Below are 18,520 nucleotides of genomic sequence, written 5' to 3' on the forward strand. Positions count from 1 at the left end.
GTTAGTACCTCTCTCTTTTTTAAGCATACTGCATGCTAAGTGTTGAACTCTTATATAATTGGACGCTACGCTTTCCTATCTTGATTAAGTGGAATAATTGCAACGGACATTTTTTTTGAAGTCTTTGGGTCTTGTTTTTATTTTCGACATCTCTCTTGCTTCGCCTGGTCATGGTAGTAAATATTCTTGTTACTTTGCCTTCATTATCAGAATTGAGAGCTTTTGTTATAGTCATTGTGCTATTATATATTTACATTATCATATCTGTGTTTTAGGACAGTTGGTGTAATATAACATCTACGAACCAGCCTCGACCCCGAATCCTAAGCTTACCAGTATTGGTGTCGTATAAGGAAAATGGTCGAAAACACAGTAGATCGCTGACCCATGACATTTAGATTAAGAAGCACTAGTCCATCTTTCCTAAGCGGTTTCCTTTTCAGCTACATATAAGTGTAGTTGCTAGACTTTAAACCAATCTCTTTGATATGGAAGTTTTATTTATTTGTTGATCATATAGATTAAACATGTATAAAATCTAAAAGAGTTTTAATTTTGGCGATTTTCGTGAATGAGTGCTTCGCATGATTTAATTCAACTTTTATGGGAAATGTGACGACAATCTGTGTGATATGTCATACTTTGTAACAAAATGATCACTTATACATGACGGACATTTAAGCTTAAAACGCAAAATGTTGATGTTTGTTAGCCTACAGAATATTCTCGTTTCTGTGAAAATTGTTCTTCCTATCTTGGATTTAGAGAGTAAGTGTACCATATAATTACAGCAGGGTCTAGCTATCTAACAATACGAAAACTTTGATATAATCGCATATAGTTTAATATGTTATTCGTCACATTAAAGCATATGTGAAGGGTAAAGCTTTCAGAAAAAAGTTCCATAAATTTGAGCCGCTTTCAATGCAAAACCAACCATAACTTTGAGTATTGGAAAACAAAAGGATGAGACTGTCTGTTTCCTCTCGAAGTCATTCTGCAGGGAATCCAGTTTTCTTAGCTATCGGTTTCTCTATTTGTTATAGGGTTTGTAAGCGAACAGCATGGATCCTGATAAGACTGAGCCGATGCGCAGGCTGGTCTGGATCCATGTTGATCGCAAACCCACTGTGTTGGTTTTGTCATGACACGACTCATTTTTCTGTGTCTTGTCACAGAAAGCTTTCCATAATTTGCAATTTGATTACAAATGTACTTTTAAAGTCGATAGCTTTCAGATGTATTGGAAGAACATATAATGTATGAAATGGCGTGTATGTCTCTCATATGTCGGGATAAAGTGACATTCTCCCAAAGACAAAGGTAGACACTGCAGTTTTCTTTATTGCTATACACCCTACTAATGTTTCTAAGCAAGTGTTACATGAATGTAGTGAAACGGCAGTTACGCATTTGCATTTTTTTCATATTAAAGAAGGACCAACAAAACAACAAGATAGGTTTTTATAAGATATTTTATTTTTATTGTACAGAACAACAAAGCAAAAGATAATATTCTAGCAAAGTTGTTTAGGACTACATTGGCTAAAGATTTCTATAAATTTGCATTACAGTAATCCAAATCCGGCACACATTTTAATTTATGTAGATATTGAATTACAAAGTTTGTATTTTTCCAAATCTGGCACACATTTTATGTAAATATTGAATTATAGTAAAGGTTTGTATTTTGTATTTGTATTTGACTTATAGAAGAAAAGAAAATCAACTCCGTTGTAGAAGAAAAGAAAATCAAGTCTGCAGTAAGGAAGCAGTTTCACAAGTTCATTGTGAAAGTTTGGTTGTTTTTGTTGTTGCTTCGCACGCACCCTCTTTTGCAACAACAACATTCCTGAAAGTAAGACATTTTGAAAGATTATGTTGTTGTTTGTACTATAATTTCAACATTTACAGTCACAAATATTTACTTGAAAACATATTAAAATTTAGAGCACCAGGTACATAAACAACCTCGCTTTATTCATATTTGCAGAATATCTATTTTGTTATTGATTCTAATATTTTCTAACTATATGATCACCTTAATTGTTTGATGTTGAAACAATTTGAAGATTTGTAACAATAATATAGAAATGTCAAAAAGAATGTACTCTCGAAATCAATAATTTAAAATGCAACAATTTTATATTTTCAGCATTTCTTCTTTTCTTGTTTTTATTTTTTTTATTAGATTAGAATTTAAGCATGGATAACTTACTTGCATCCGGCTGTACATGCGTTAGAATAGGTGTTGCCATCCACGCCACAGACTGGAGCGTATATTGTTGCACAGATGCACGGTTCCTCGGCCGCTAAAAAAAGGAAAGTAAAATTTCATATAACATAACAACTCTTTTATTTTTTAACCAAGCTTTACTTACCAAGTTGTTTAAAGCGACCTAATTAATTGTACTGGAACGGAAAGTGTGTAGTAGAGTGCAGATAGGAAACTGAAAAAAATTACCCGGGTTCAGATCATTTGCATAGTGCATATATCAGCATTCTTTAAAATGTATATAAAAACTTCTATGAATAAGTTAATGCAACATTGCATTCACGATTTAAAGAGACACATATAAACTTTCATTTGTTATATACTATATGCTCGTATATATCGCCATACATAGCTTACTGCAAAGTAATTTGTGAATAGCATTTTCCTGTTACCAGTTTTGTATTAAATGCACTTTTATTTATTTTGTTTTATCATTTGAGCCGTGTCACGACAAAACCAACATAATGGGTATGCGACCAGCATGGATCCAGACCAGCCTGCGCATCCGCGCAGTCTGATCAGGATCCATGCTGTTCGCTTTCCAACCCTTTAACAAGTCGAGTAATTGATAGCAAACAGCATGGATCCTGATCAGACTGCGCGGATGCACAGGCTGGTCTGGATCCATGCTGGTCACAAACCAATTATGTTTGTTTTGTCGTGACACGGCTCATTTTTATTTTCACGGATAGAATCAACGCAATGAACAATATCTTTTACACAGCTAGTAAAATTTTGCTTCTCTTTTAATTTTTGTTGAGTGTATGTTTAATTTTGATCAATTATCACTCTTTTATTTTATGAGTTGGATTTTATTTTTTTGAATCGTTATTCAAGTAAATTATTATTTGAAACTATTATAATAAACATTAAACTTCCTGAAAACCTACCATAAATCTCGGTTATAATTGCCACATCTAACTAATTGCATCCTCTTTCATATCAAAACATTGTTAGAAATTAATACATAATCTTTATATCAAAATATTTTATATTTATTAATTTTTAAATATCAATTTACCGAATGAAAAAAATAAGAACAAAAATTCAAATAAGACTCACAATAAAGACAAAATAAGTACTATTACATACCAGCAAATGCCATAAGGCCCAACACTACGAGCATCAGAACAATTTTTCCGTTCATGGTTGAATAGTTTACTTTCAATTCTCGTCGACAATAGCTGGAACTTTGATAAAGTCTCCGACAGACCAGAATATTTATAGAGCTAGCAAATGTTTTGCACACGTCTTTGATCGAATTTTATGACAGCCTCCATATATAGCAAAAATACATAAAACAGTCTAGGGGAAATCAAAGTTTGTAAAATGTTTTTTTGAGTCCTTTTTGAAAAATGAAACTTAACTTGAGATCTGTTTGAAGTGGCAATGATATTTCGAAATAGGCCTATATTTCATACTTTGATATTTTCTATATTTTACTATTTGTGCTGACTTGCTTTTGCAGACCTGTTTCTGCAATCATTTATGAAAGCTGAAATAAGTAAAGCCACATGACAGAAGATGATCGTTATCAAAGAGGTGTTAGAAACCGTAAGCCTTATAGGTTAATATAGGCAAATATTCTGACCACCCTGGAATTATACTCCTTATTTACCGAACACACCGAAATAGGCCTGATTCTGAAAATTGACCTTACAATGCTAAATTAATGGTTCATATATATTTTCCATTGTGAAAGAAGGTTTTGGTTTATTATGCTTAGTTTTATAAACAACGACATTTGTTCAGTTTTTCACATACAAGGCGGACTTAAATCGCATTTCAAGACTTTTAGTATTGATATTTATATAATTTAATGAATACGGACACAGTGGCAAACAGTTACAGGACGTGTCGAAAATTTTGTTCTATATTACTAGGATTATTGACTAAGATAATAAATAAGATTTTGTCTAAATATGATTGCACATGCAACTTTCTTTCTGAAAACAACAAGACAAACAAAACCAAACAAGCATTTAATTTTGTATTGACTGGAAAAGATACAGAATAATATATTATGTTATTATATGTAAACCATTTATATATTTTTCCATATCATTTAAAAGAATGCGAGCTCCATTGCATTCGTTTCTAGACTGGTCATTGCCTTAGCTGGTGAAATTATTTTCACTTTGCTACCTCATCACAGCTTAAAAATTGAGCCGCGTCGTGACAAAACCAACATAGTGCGTTTGCGACCAGCTTGGATCCAGACCAGCCTGCGCATCCACGAAGTCTGATCAGGATCCATACTGTTCGCTATCAGTTTCTCTACTTGTTATAGAGTTGTTTAGCGAACAGCATGGATCCTGATCAGACTGGTCTGGATCCATGCTGGTCGCAAACCCATTATGTTGGTTTTGTCGTGACGCGGCTCAAATGTACTTTGTATAGTCCTCGAGTTAATGCAATCGTATCAAAGTCCTTTTTGGTCAGTAACGGCGTTCTCGACATTTATACGTGTTGTAACATTGTTCTGGTTGTTTGCGATCACTGGTTTCAATACTTTATTGTGTTGAAAATTGATTACTGCTTAAGTCGGTGCTGGGGGGGGGGGTCAATTATCTGTCATGGTCTCATGGGCGGACTCAATTAAACTGAGTCTGCATTTGTTTCTTATTAATTTGTTTGTAGTACTTACAGGGGATCTCCTCTATTCAAGCTAGATCTTTGCAGGTCAGTTGCACTTTATAAACTTGAATAATATGATTCCGTAGATCCATATTGTTTTAGAATTTAAAAGGAGCCTCTTTGTACTTTGTTGCTTAAACGTTTAACTAAATTTTCTCTAATATAGATCTGTAAGTTATTGATAATGCTCTGTAAAAGAGAACACATGATATGAGCTGAAATTTCGCAAGCTCGTTCATTTTTCGTACGACGTGAACAACACTCGAATGTTGTAAAGATATGTCATACATTGGAACGACTCAATAAATTATATCTAAAACTACTGTTTTATTACAATAAAAATATGCCTTTCTAAAACAAAGAGAACTATTTTATTACAATGATGGTATGTGTTATGAATATTAATGAGTTTTGTGAAAGTAAACATAGCCTACTTAAATCAGGTCCGATTTTAATGACATTAGCAGACTGATACTAAAAATATGATAAAATGTGTGTTTATGTAATACTAACCAATGAGGAACGAGCACTGATTTAATAACCACAATAACGAAGCATAAAATATGTGTAGGGTTCGGGTAAGGGCTTGCACTTAATACCACGTGAACTAAAATCTGGGATTTTTTGTTTTTTATTTTATTATCACATTTTCTTTTCATAAAATTGTTTTTTATTTATCTATTTATTTTTTATTTTTTTTTTTTTGGTTTTTCAATACACTTAGGTTATTTCCATTTGTCAGTTGTATAAACATTTGAAAACATTGGCTGTCGATTTTAATGTTTAAAATTAACTTTTTTTATTATCACTTATATTATCATTTTGTTGTTGTTTAAAACTAAGTTCACGTACCGACACACGACAGGTTCGTTTTGAAACACATACATTTTAAAGTGTTCTATTTTTCAACATTAATAACCCTATACAAGAAATTATTATGTCATTGTTGCGCAATCATTTTTTAATATTAATAAAACTCCATTGATTACTAGAATTCTGTCAATTCTAACACAAGTATTTTACATCATGAATTTGTTTTGTTGTTTTTCTCCGTATTTTCAGTGCTATTTAGTATTTCCCTCTGTATACGTGTTGTAAATCCGATTTATTTTTCCAACAAAACGTTTATATCTATAAACTTTCATTTCAAAATTCGTTTTGATCCGACTTTTTTTTGTTTATGTATTTCTTTGAAATCTAAAAGGACATTCAGTATATATATTTTACTTTTTTCTAAAGCAAAGGTTTACTAGTAACCGAAATAAACAAATCTTTCAAAAGAGATTTAAGAAACAAAAACAATGATGTTTCCTTTTTTATTTCCGTAGGTTTATCTAGTCACACTTGTTTTTCTTGTCCAAGTTTGGATCATTTTCGCAAAAGAAAATGAAAAGGTTAAGAAAATATGAGCAAAATTCAGTCATCTGACCTTGACGGTGAAGGTCATTTAAATGTCAAGGTCATATCTAAATTATTGAACATGGCCGTTTGGTCACAATTATAGTTTTGTCCACGAATGAATCAAATCAGTATATAAATAACAAAATTATTATTGTTTTTATTATTATTATCATCATTATCATATTATTATTTGATGTTACAGTCAAAAGTTGATATTCCCTCTCATCACGTGAGAGAATAAATTTTGTATTTTCCTTTGCAACACTTTCTTTTCTAATACTTTTAGTAATTGTTCGGTCATAAATCGACACTGTAATGCTTCAAGTCTTTGTTGTCAGGGGTTTTATTGACATCTCTGGGAAACATAACAACATCCTATTACAGTTTGATTATTTGACGTGTAGTAATCCTTTGAAAGGGGACTTGTTATGTCTGGAAATAGTATTGACGACCGGACATCTTCCTGTACTGAAAGTATTACCTAGTGGAGAATCAATCACGCGGTAAGATATTATGTTGCTGGAATTTATTATTGTACTTTTCATCCGGCTTACTTATACTGATACAAAGTCTATCAGTATTGTTTGTTATATTTCAATTTGAAATGTAGGGACAGTGTGGAATAAGTTGTGATATGTGTTGTTTATATTGTGGAGTCTTCACAGCAATGCTGTACTGGTAAATACGCAATCATTTCCCCATGTTGCGGGTTTCAGAAAACATCAGATATATCAAATAATAAAGAAATACAAACGTTTGAAAATGAGGCAAGCAAACGTGCTACAAGACATTGTTGTACGGGTTTTGTACGCCATCGTAACAATCTTTCCAGAAAAATATAATTACATAGAGGTAACATTCATATGATCAACGTTGACAATGAAATAATCTTAGGGATTACAGGTTTTGTCTTTAATACACTGAGGTAAGATTTAAGTGATAATTTGTTGACAAGTATGATCAGGATATAGATAAAGATTTAAGTATAGATAACGAAGTGATATTTTCACCAGGATTATAATGAAGTTTAAGAAGACCTCGATAAAATGGGGGATGAAGCAGAGACAGAAGGTGATATTACCGATGTTAAAGTACGGTTGTATGTTCTGTATGGACATTATGAAGAGACGAAACCAATCTAAACAGAGAAAACATAAGCATAAGTGCAAAAAGGTAGGTAGAATTAGAATTAAATAGAAATGTTGCTTTTATGAGATGATGCTGTCTATTAAAGAGAAAGTAAATCGAGGAGTGATTTTTTAAAGGTTTGATTCTGGTTAATGATATGGCAAACATACATTTTATTAACAGATTTTTCGATAATAAATTAGCATCGGTATTTAGATACTTGGCTTCAACTTAATGTTAATTGGTGTAATATTGATAAAAATGATTTATAGAAAATACTTGTTTTTGCTTTCTTTATTTATATCTATATATTTTGCCATTAGAATTAAAATCAGTTCTTGATTTGCACAGAAATAATTTGTTTTGTTTTTTTAGTGTCAAAAAAAAAGAACAAAAAACTCCGCCGATTCCAATTGCTTTATTTATACTAAACAAACATATTAACTGTATATTGACCAATATGTCAAATGTAAATGAAACTTTTAAAAAGTAAATATATCTTGATATGAAAACAAAAACATTAATAAATATTTCACTAAACAAAATATGTAACAAAAGCTATAATATACAATATACTCAAAGACATTTGAATAAATGCACAAAGTAAAACAAACAAACATACTAAGCAAACAGAAGTTGAAATACCAACTTTAAAGCAACAATTACTACATTATGTTTAATGAATGTATGTCACACATAATGAATGTATGTCAAACATAAACAATAAGTTCAGTCATATATTCTGTATGTTTATAATTTAAAGTTTGGTGCTATGACCTGGCCAGTCATATAGTGGAGGTACATATTCCTCATACTCTATGTTATATTGATGGGACTCTATAAATTGTCTCTTGTCTGCGGGCTCGGGGAAATGGTACGCCAGATTCTGTTTATAAGCGTATTCAGCAAGGAAAACAGCAATGTCCGTGGATACCTTCCTAATATCCGCTAATGGTGGGTAAACTCGACCTTCTGCTAGATTTTCCTTGGAAACCAGGTTCGCAAGAGCCTGAATTGTATAGAAATAGTTAACAATTAAATATGCATCAGAGTCGTATTTGATAGAAGTGAGCATATGTTATTTTTTGAACAGTAATAAATTTTAGGTTTATCTAACTCCCATCTCCATTTACCACAAGAAAAATGTTTGATATAAGAAAAGTAACCTGCTGAATTCATAGAATTGTCCCTGCTTTAAATTAGGAAATCTTACTGATTAGAAAATCAAATATATTTAATGTCATAAAAAAATGATAAGCTACCAGCAGACCAACAGTAAACCGCGGGCTTATGCAGGTTGGCCAGGCTCTATACTGGTAGGAAAGTCTAATAAGTTTCGATTCTAGCATGTTAAATTTCATGTCGGTATTGTGATGAAAGAAAATGTTAGAAGATTTTGTTACCTTGGCTGATTCTAGGAAAATACATTCAGGAATTGTTCTGATATCACAAGCAATAGTTGCGAGACCTACTGCAGGGAACACATACGCATTATTACCCTGTCCTGGGTAGAACGTCTTCCCGTCCAATGTCACCGGACGGAATGGACTTCCGCTAGCAAACACACACTTTCCCTACAACAATATTGACCAAATAAGATTTAGCTTATTTGTAAATGAACACAAAGAATTTTGTATAAAGTCACAGCCATAATCGCCGAGATATTGTCTCAATATAAAATAATTGGATTTGTCGTGTACAACTTATCTATGGCTAATTGGCAAACTTTGTTTTATAAGTAATATCAAACGAAATTCCTGAATTTGAAAACATATTCATTTCATCTGAATGCACTACCATTTGTCAATATATTGAAACGTTTCTAAACACGAGGGGATATGAAAGATTTCAGGATTTACTTAATGAAATATGACATGAATGGATGAAGACTTACATTCGTGGCTTTATACGCTTGTTCAGCTGTACATTCGGCTTTACTCGTCGGATTACTGAGTGCAAATATGATAGGGTGTTCGTTAAATTCCGCCATACTTCGTAAAATAGTCTCCGTGAATGCTCCTGGCTGGGCAGCAGCACCTATTGATATCAAAGAAAAAGAAATACAGGCTTAGAGGTAAAATTGAAACTTAAATACAGTATAAAATTTATGAAAGAAAATTAGGAAAGGAACAACTTAAAATGAGCTAGTTATTGATAAAGGGACTGTAAATAGTGAATGTCTACATAATTTCAAATAGTTCTCTCTTTGAGCCTAAAGCACGAATAAGTAATTACAACTGATCTTGATCACCTTACCAATAATAGCTGTAGGTTTGATGGTCTTTATGACATCCTCCAGCTTGTCGATTGGTGCATGTTTTTGTGCGAACGGTATCTTCTGTCCCGAGACACCACCTGCTGGCCGATCCTTGACGATAAGTCCGCGAGAGTCAACCATCCAGATCTTACTATAGGCTTCACTTTCACTAGCACCTTCCTCTAATAAAGCCATTACTAGAAGCTTAGCTATTCCGATTGATGCCTGCAGTGTTAATCACATTTCTATAACATGGCAGCGTTCTGGGTGAAATAATAACTAGACTAAGAGAACGAAATATGGTCCTAAGGTGATAAACTTACCAAAAATTGTCAATACTTTTGTTCATTAATGAATGCTATGACAGTGCAAATATCATGAATTAACGAGAATTGTATCATTGTTTGGAGACCTTTCTTTTGAAAATGTGTCAGGGTTAAATCGTATACATATACATGCACAGTGCGTTAACTGGAGTGCGGGTATTAGTTACCCGCACTCCAGAGCATGCCCATTGATTGGCTCATTTTTGCTGGGGGTTTACATATTGTGACGGCAGAGAAAGGGAAAGCGACAGAAATGTCATATTCAGATCTTCGTTCATTGGTTCATTTTTGCCGGGGTTTCATATTGTGACATCAGGGAACGTGCTTTTATGTTTGACTATGATACAAAAGAGAAAGAACACCAAATCACTCGGCAATCTGATTACGCCCCCTCGTACAAATCAAAAAGCCTCGTGTTTCGGTGCTCTTTCTATTACTTATAATCTTTTGCTTTATATATCTGCGTCTGTTAACTTCGTTTATAGCTACTTAAATATACCAGTTACGGTATATCTATTGCTAAACAAGGAAAGTAAATGAAGTTGCTTTAAAATTAGTATATATTTGATTACCTCTCCTGCACCTTGAAATACAAACACATTTTCTTTGAGTGATTTACCGGTGATTTTCAAACTAGCAAATATGCCTGCCACAGCGACAGAAGCTGTACCTGTATAGAAGAAATAATGCTACATGTTGTAAATATCAAATAAAAATTATGAAGTAAAATTTTTAAGAATACACAAATAATCAAGCTTGTAATCATTGACAACAGTAAACTTGAATTACCAACAAGAAGCACATCACTTTCCAACATATTAAAATCGTTACTCAAATTTTCGGATGTGCTGTTGCCAAATAGGCAAACAAAGGAAATTTCTAATAAAAACTTGTACTTGCAATTTCAAGACTTAGATATCAAAATATTGTTGTTAAATTTATTACAGATTCAATGCACACCAACTATTTACATTGTGTTTTTTTCACTGTAATATGTAAAATGGTTCATTGTGGCTTTAGAAATTTGCGAATACGCTTTGCAGGCTCTTCATTAGTGCAGGCGTACGTCCTTGAAACTCCCATACATATTGCCTTGATGGATAATGTTCAACGCAGACGACAAGACCAGACAATCAACAATATATAGAGAAACAAACCTTGAATATCATCATTAAAACAACAATAAGTGTTTCTGTATTTTTCCAGCAACCTAAATGCATTATGATTGCCAAAATCTTCAAACTGTATTAAACAATTGCCACCATATCTGAAAATAAAGCCATACATTATATAAGACCTACGTTTACACATACATCAGCTGTCAAATACATTGAGATATTTCAACAACATGAATATTTATTAAAGGTAGCTAAAATTTAGGTTAACAAGGTTTTGATGATTTAAATATTTAGTCAAAGCTTAAAAATAATCTTTTCGATAAAAAAATATAAATAAATATAAAACTAATATTTATAACATAGGAACACCATGTACTTTTTAGCGACTGCGTGCATGAATTCTTCAATAAGGGCATCATAGGCTGGTCCGCGTTCACGTTTCTGTTTCAAGCCAATATACAGCGGATCTTTTAGCAGTGACTGAAAATAGATATACATAAAAAGGTTTAGTTGTATAATTTCGAATAAGTTACGAAAGATTGAATGCTAATAATAATAGTGACAATATTCAGGTTTTAATTGTCCAAGAAAGTCAAATATGCTTCCTCAGCTTGGTCCGAACAAATGTTTCAACACTTGGCATTTGCTTTGCAATCCAATTTCGAAAGGTTACAGACAAATGCTTTCGGAATCAGCAAAAATGAAAGTCAAAATCGAAAAAGATATACGGTGAATTTACTGATTTACAACATTTAGTACGACATACATGTATGTCTGTTACATAGAAGATATACCGGTAAAATTAAAGTAAGGTATAAGTTTCTGTAACACAAATCATGCAAGCAGGTTCATAGCTAAATAGCTTTCGTATTATTCTTAATTTCTGTGCCATGCAGCCATTCATACTAGCCCATTCCATTATTCAATATTAAATAATCTTTATACTAAACAATCTTTTTTTTTAAGAAATTAACTATTAAAAAAGCGAGTACGGACATATTAGTCTATCAGGTTAAATCAAATCATATGAATATTTAAATCATGCAAGTACATAAAACGTTTTATTTGTTATAAAAAGGTAACATATATAAAACAGGTCATTAACTTGACTTAAAGATATATTTTAAAACTGGGATGTCCATTTCGTCGTTAATTGAGCGTATACCTCGGTATCCGTGCCGACGTCGATCATTATAGGTAGACATTGATGAGGTTGTACCCCGGCAAGTGCTGTGTATAGTGACAGCTTTCCAACCGGTATACCCATACCAAAACAGCCCAAGTCTCCAAGCCCAAGGATTCTCTCACCGTCTGTTACCACTATTGCCTTGAAAAATGATATAATAAACAATATGTATTATTAATTACATGTCATTATATATCAGATTGTAATTGGTTTTGTTTGTAGTAACAAGTTTTATAACATTACTATGATCAAAGTTACGATATTGAGATTATGATACAAGAATGGGGACGGCTGTTTGAGAATGACGCCTGTGGTCCGTGTCATACGGTGATACAGTGTATCCGGGGTGATTCATTGTTGCGTAAACGATAACATGTATGACTGAACTAAACTAATTGAAAAAGGTGTCCCTAATTTTATATCATTTTGTATCCTTTTCAGTATATTTTTCAAGCGTAAATTGATAAAAACTGTTTCTTTGATGTAGGAACATCCAACATACAAATATAAAACATGTGAAAATACCTTGATATCATCGATGTGCCAGTTACATAGAATGTCATACACATGGCCAAGATCGTGAATTGTAATGTACAGCCCTCTGAAATAATTATTATAATCAGTGAACTTAGACCACGGAGCATAATCTGATCATAAAATGTCTGTAAAATGCTGCACAATGACTTATACAAATGTATAACATTAATAAAGGTATACTAGCTGTCGCACACACTTGTCCGTACTTTAAGAAACAATAAGAGTTGTAAAATATCTTATGGTATCTGTTCAGTTTAATCAATACGTTTCCACCAAGTAGTTGAGTAATCTGCTTATATTGTAATCATTGATTTCTGGGAAGTACATGTAATATAAAAGCGTAACTGATAACTCTCACCACAAGTGGTTGGTAAATATTCATCCAGCTACCACTATGGTAAATACTAGTTTTAAACTAATTACACTGTCTCGAATGATCTATAAACCAATAATGTTCAGCAAATAAAAAACAAATATGCAAAGTGTCGTATATTTAATACCACAACATTTTAAATGAAAATGTAATTTAGTATGGATATTTTTGCTATTATAGACCTTTATAGGTCTTCGGTTGATATTTAAATATATGTATCCGGCAAAAAAACAACTATTAAATTGGCCATGAAATTTACAATTTGGTGCAAAAGCTAACTTAAAAAATGTTTGGATCTATTTTGACTAGGTTATAAATGTATTCATTCAGGATATTGAAATTAAAGGCAGTCTAGTATTACATAAAAAGAGGAAAATTAAGGTGTTAGGTTGTAGCGACAACCCGGATATTTAGTAATAAGATATACATAGCGTGGGAAGATATACTAGCTGTATTTATAACTATAAACAGTACATGTAATATACAATATACATGTACTACAATATAAATATTCATGAGAACTGTCACATTGATTATTGTCATACTACACGCAATAGTATAAAATATACCAACATATCACATTGTTGAAAATAGCTTATGAGAAGGAAATGATTATTTTCATCCGAAATCTTATAATTATTGTTGGGTTATAAGTCACGCCACACTATTATTACCATAAGGCGACTTTCCAGCTTTACTTGTTGAGGACTACCTCAAGTGCAAGTTCGTGCTTTTATAAAGTTCATCCGAATATGTATTGATGAGACCATCTGGTAGACAACTTATTTGGAGCTTGCATTTTAATATACAGTTTCTGTTTAATATGAAGCATATAGTATACTGTATTAGTATTGTAAAGTAAGAGTTTGTTTGAAAGCTAAATTTACCTGGGTTTTCTGAGTGTCAGACCATATTTGAGACAAGCCTGTCCTACGGTTGGTGTATATATTATCGGCATCATCAACTCTACATTCTGCATTATTGTCCTGTAAAACAGCCTCTCATTACGATCCTATAATAATAAATGTGCAAAATGTGATTTATATATACAAAATACATGTCTTTAGGACGCTAGGACATGAACTGAATAAAAAACACAAGTTGTGCATTGCACATAACTGACAGAGAAATCCACCATTTTTACCACCTCTGAAAATATTACTTCGGAACGATTTTTGGACCCTGCATTGAATACTGTATAAGTGCTTAATTTTGCGACGTGGAAATATTTGCTTTTTTGGTTCTTTTTTTTTTGCGAATCAAAATAATTCGCAAATAATTTCGGCGGCCAATATCTTACAAATTTATGTGTCCAAAAATAGCTAAACCGTGGCAAGACCCATTGATAATGTATGTGTCTTAAAATAGCTTATCATGTGCAAGACGTGTTGCGTGGGATATATCCTGATATAAGTTATGATAGACATGTAAGTGAAGGACTAGAGGAGTTGCTGATTCATTCTTTAGAGTAAATACATCATAACGGTCGTGTCCCGAACTTAAAGTCCTGGAAAAATTATTTCTGAACACCGCAAAAAAAGTAACCGAAAGTAACCGAAAGGCGGAAATACTTAGTACATGTAGATGACCAGATTTACAAAAGCACTTACCTGAAGAGACATCATATATATAAAACGGTCCAGGTCGTTGTCCCAGCGGTAAAAGTTCTGCATGACAAAGTATACTTGCTGGTCTTGTGTTATTATATTTGGCGGCAAGAGACCGTGTAGGCCGAGCAACTGACGTTCCCTTAGTGTGAAACACATTGCCTACAATGATGAAATTGGTTCAAATTACATGGTCGTTTACAAGGTAAAGAAAGAAAGAAAACATAAACTTTACTTCATTGATTGAACCCCGACGGAGCATTTGTGGCCGAGTGGTTAATGTCGTTCAAACCACTTGCCCCTTACCGCTTTAGGTTCGAATCCCGCCAGGGCTTTTGGATTCTTTCATGTAAGGAAGCTGTCCAGCTAGCTCACGGTGGTTTTATTCAGGTGCCCGATTATTGTTAACATGATATACATTGATCTGTACACTAAATGTTTTATCATTAGCCATACAAGCAACACCGTGTCGATGATACTAGACCACCAGTTATACTAATTCATTAGAAATAAAGAAAAGCTGGTGTATACCAGTAACCAAGTCTCCTGTCTTCAGGCTTTTAAGGATATGGTAAGACAAAATGATGTTTTATTCTAGAAACATCACTGGCGGTACAGGTCTTGAGCATGCGGAGTTTAAAAACCTCCTACAAGGAACTTTATACGGAAGGCCAATAGATCTTTCAATCGGATCTAATTCGCCTACCATAATATAGATATTCGGCAGTTGGACCACTAGATTAAGAGAATGTCCTGTGAAATAGCAGCTGTTGTAAGCATTATGTCACGTAGCATTGTCTGATCACAGCGTTTCACGTATCATCACGTATTATTATGTTCATCGATATACATGTTTTTAATTATTTACATTCAAATATGAAATGTAGAATAGACATATACATGTATGAGACCTGAAATACAACACGCATGACTCAGGTCCCGGATATAAGCTACACGGATATAACAAAACATCGCATTCAGCTACCCGTATACGTAGATATAATACCTAAAAATACTGCTTAACTCGACGAGTATCCGGCTATGACAACTGTTTAATTTGTGGTGAGGTTCGTGTCTAAATAACTACATAAATATGTTCTGTACAAGCATGTAACATGATGTACATACAAACGGATATGATAAACACTTTAATACATGTTGCGAACATGCGCTGGTCAGGACCATGACAATTTTTATCTTAAGCGATATTCCGAGCTGGTTTTCACCACGTTTTTTTTACTAGATACACTTTAAACAGATAATTCAATTAGACTAAGAAAATTACTGTATTGATTGGTACAGGGGAAATGAGAGAAGGAAGTACTTAATTAGCTGTTATAAAATGTCCAAACAATGAAATGAGACTGAATTTTTAAATCTAAATTGATTAATGGTGGTGTGTAATAAAATAATAAATAATAAAGTTCCCCAAATTGTAACTCATTCTATAGTTCAAGTGTTTCAGCCACCCTTTGTAACATACAAAACAAATCATTGGCGACATAAATGTTTATTATTATTACAATTATTATTTAGTGTAAATTTTAAATATGCCCGTGGACGTGATGTTTTATTTAAAGACATAAACGATCTTATTCTTGTTTAATATGGGTGTTTAGTGAAAGTAGATAAAGGAAATGACATAAACATGGACATGTATAAACGTGACACTTTATCAAAACAAACTAACCACTGGTCAAGTTGGCCTACTTGTCATAAATATGAAATATTTAAGTATACGAGTTCGTTTTTCAGTAACTGTTAACATATTTCTGAATGATTTAAGATTATTTTGTACATATCGAACTTTCAATATACCACAAGTGTCATAAATCAGACCAGATTAAAGATCATATGTCAAATACTAGTACTATATAAAGCATAAGTTAAACAGTGAAAAAATACAATACCATGCAATACAATACCTATATTTAGATATTTTCCTATGTTGAAATATCGGATCAAAATAAAAGCACGAAAGTACAAGGATAATAAAATGTTTACCTTATTTTGATGTGGATCCCTCAGCAGGTCCATTCCCCTGACCCTCGGGCGACCTATTTTCACATCAATTTCCTCCTCTCGTTTATCCGACTGAGCCATGTTGAGGATCTTATCTAAATGAGCTCTGAAATGAAAATTATCAAGGGAGATTACTGATACAGTCACTCTCGGTTTATTTAAGGTATTTAACTAGTACAAGTGTTCTAATAATATTAAAGGGTTTGTTAAATTTCCGGATATTACTGGTTTTATCGCGGTTTTAACTGCACGTCAGGCGGGAACTTGCTTTTGTTTTGATAACAAAACGGCTTGATGAATGTTTCGAGAGTTGGGGCATTATACCGATTGCCTAAGCCGTATTAGTAATCCATTAATAAGTGGTACATTGTACTATGTAATATAATTTGGTTAACGTAAAGTGAAACCTGTGTACATGTACATATTTCAAATGAAACTCATTCTATTATCTAAAATATCAGGTACTGAAGACCCTTTGATGCTTTATCACTCGTCACCTTTTTATTGTAGTTAAATGTCTTAATGTGAAATTGCAACATGCAAATTTTTACACAAAAAATCACTATTTGCTAGTCTAACAATGACAATAACCCTCATAGATAAAAAATGAAGAAAAAAGCACAAAAAACAAATAGATAAAACGGGGAAAACGAATTTGAGATATGCATTTAATTTTGATAAGTCGACCTGTATAGTCAGGACTACATTAAGCAGGCAAAGTAGAAAAAGCGTGATAATTGAATAAAACAATCGTACCAACCTTTCTAACCCTGATGTAATGTAAAATTCTCATTTTTAAACATTCATTTAAAGATATTACTAATTATATGGTAAGAATATGTATAAAGCCTTACTCTTTGTCCATTCCTTGTCGGTAAACCTGATAACCGCTTGTTGATGACATCACTGTTAAGTTATTGGGTCTTAATATTCTAGAAAATAAGCATTTAACATTACATCCTCTAACTACTAAAAGATGCGACATAGGGCCTGATTTTCAAATATTGTACTATTACAATATAGCAACCAGGCCCTTGTTGCAAATTTAGCGTTAATTTGACGTAACGCTGTCATAGACACAACGTGGAAACGTCATTATTCTGAACGTTTTATATGAACGTCGGTTTCTTTACGACCTTGACGTTAATTCTATCTATGCGGATGAAAATTTATTAAATCAAATTTATTATAAAGCGCTTTGCAGTATCTTAAATCTTCTATAAACGGCTGTTTGCTATACAAGTGTCACAAAATTATACAAGCGCTTCATTGACGTTGAAGAAATATCATTTTAATATATCAAAATGTTCTTAAAATTCATGAAAATATATGTAACCCTCTCGTTTAATATATTGTATACCGTATTTACATGTATATATGCATTTATTTAATTTGAACAGAGATGTAGATAAATCTATGTCTCTGATTTTAATATAAACTTAATTTATTTAAAAAAATGATTGTTTTCCATACACGTAACTCCTTATTGATATTTTAATATGTCTTTGTGTTTATATGTAAATTGTATAAATATAAACATCTCACCTCTAAGCTTTACAAAATCCGTATTTCACTCCTTGTCAATGATCAACCACATTTGGTTTTATTTCTGTTACGAGTAGATTTATTTTTCCGGAATGTACACATTTGTCT

General features: G+C 32.6%; 1 protein-coding gene and 1 long non-coding RNA gene across 2 annotated transcripts; both read right to left on the minus strand.

Moving 5' to 3' along the window:
* Window positions 1-1,806: 1,806 nt before the first annotated feature.
* Window positions 1,807-3,528, minus strand: LOC132759801 (uncharacterized). Its single transcript, XR_009629771.1, has 3 exons — window positions 3,368-3,528; window positions 2,219-2,312; window positions 1,807-1,852 (listed from the first exon to the last, which is right to left on the minus strand). It is a non-coding gene; the product is annotated as an uncharacterized LOC132759801 (long non-coding RNA).
* A 4,315-nt stretch (window positions 3,529-7,843) lies between these two features.
* Window positions 7,844-17,919, minus strand: LOC132759802 (NADP-dependent malic enzyme-like). The gene is made up of 13 exons (XM_060751649.1): window positions 17,722-17,919; window positions 16,850-16,973; window positions 14,849-15,007; window positions 14,126-14,250; window positions 12,854-12,929; window positions 12,308-12,469; window positions 11,519-11,622; window positions 11,182-11,291; window positions 10,597-10,694; window positions 9,698-9,923; window positions 9,336-9,478; window positions 8,845-9,015; window positions 7,844-8,450 (listed from the first exon to the last, which is right to left on the minus strand). Exons 1-13 carry the CDS (start codon window positions 17,850-17,852, stop codon window positions 8,199-8,201), a joined length of 1,881 nt encoding a protein of 626 aa, XP_060607632.1. The 5' UTR covers window positions 17,853-17,919; the 3' UTR covers window positions 7,844-8,198.
* Between the last annotated feature and the right edge of the window lie 601 nt (window positions 17,920-18,520).

This window comes from Ruditapes philippinarum, unplaced genomic scaffold, assembly GCF_026571515.1.
Source record: "Ruditapes philippinarum isolate M1 unplaced genomic scaffold, ASM2657151v2 ctg2955_1_1_1_1, whole genome shotgun sequence".
NCBI lineage: Eukaryota > Metazoa > Mollusca > Bivalvia > Venerida > Veneridae > Ruditapes > Ruditapes philippinarum.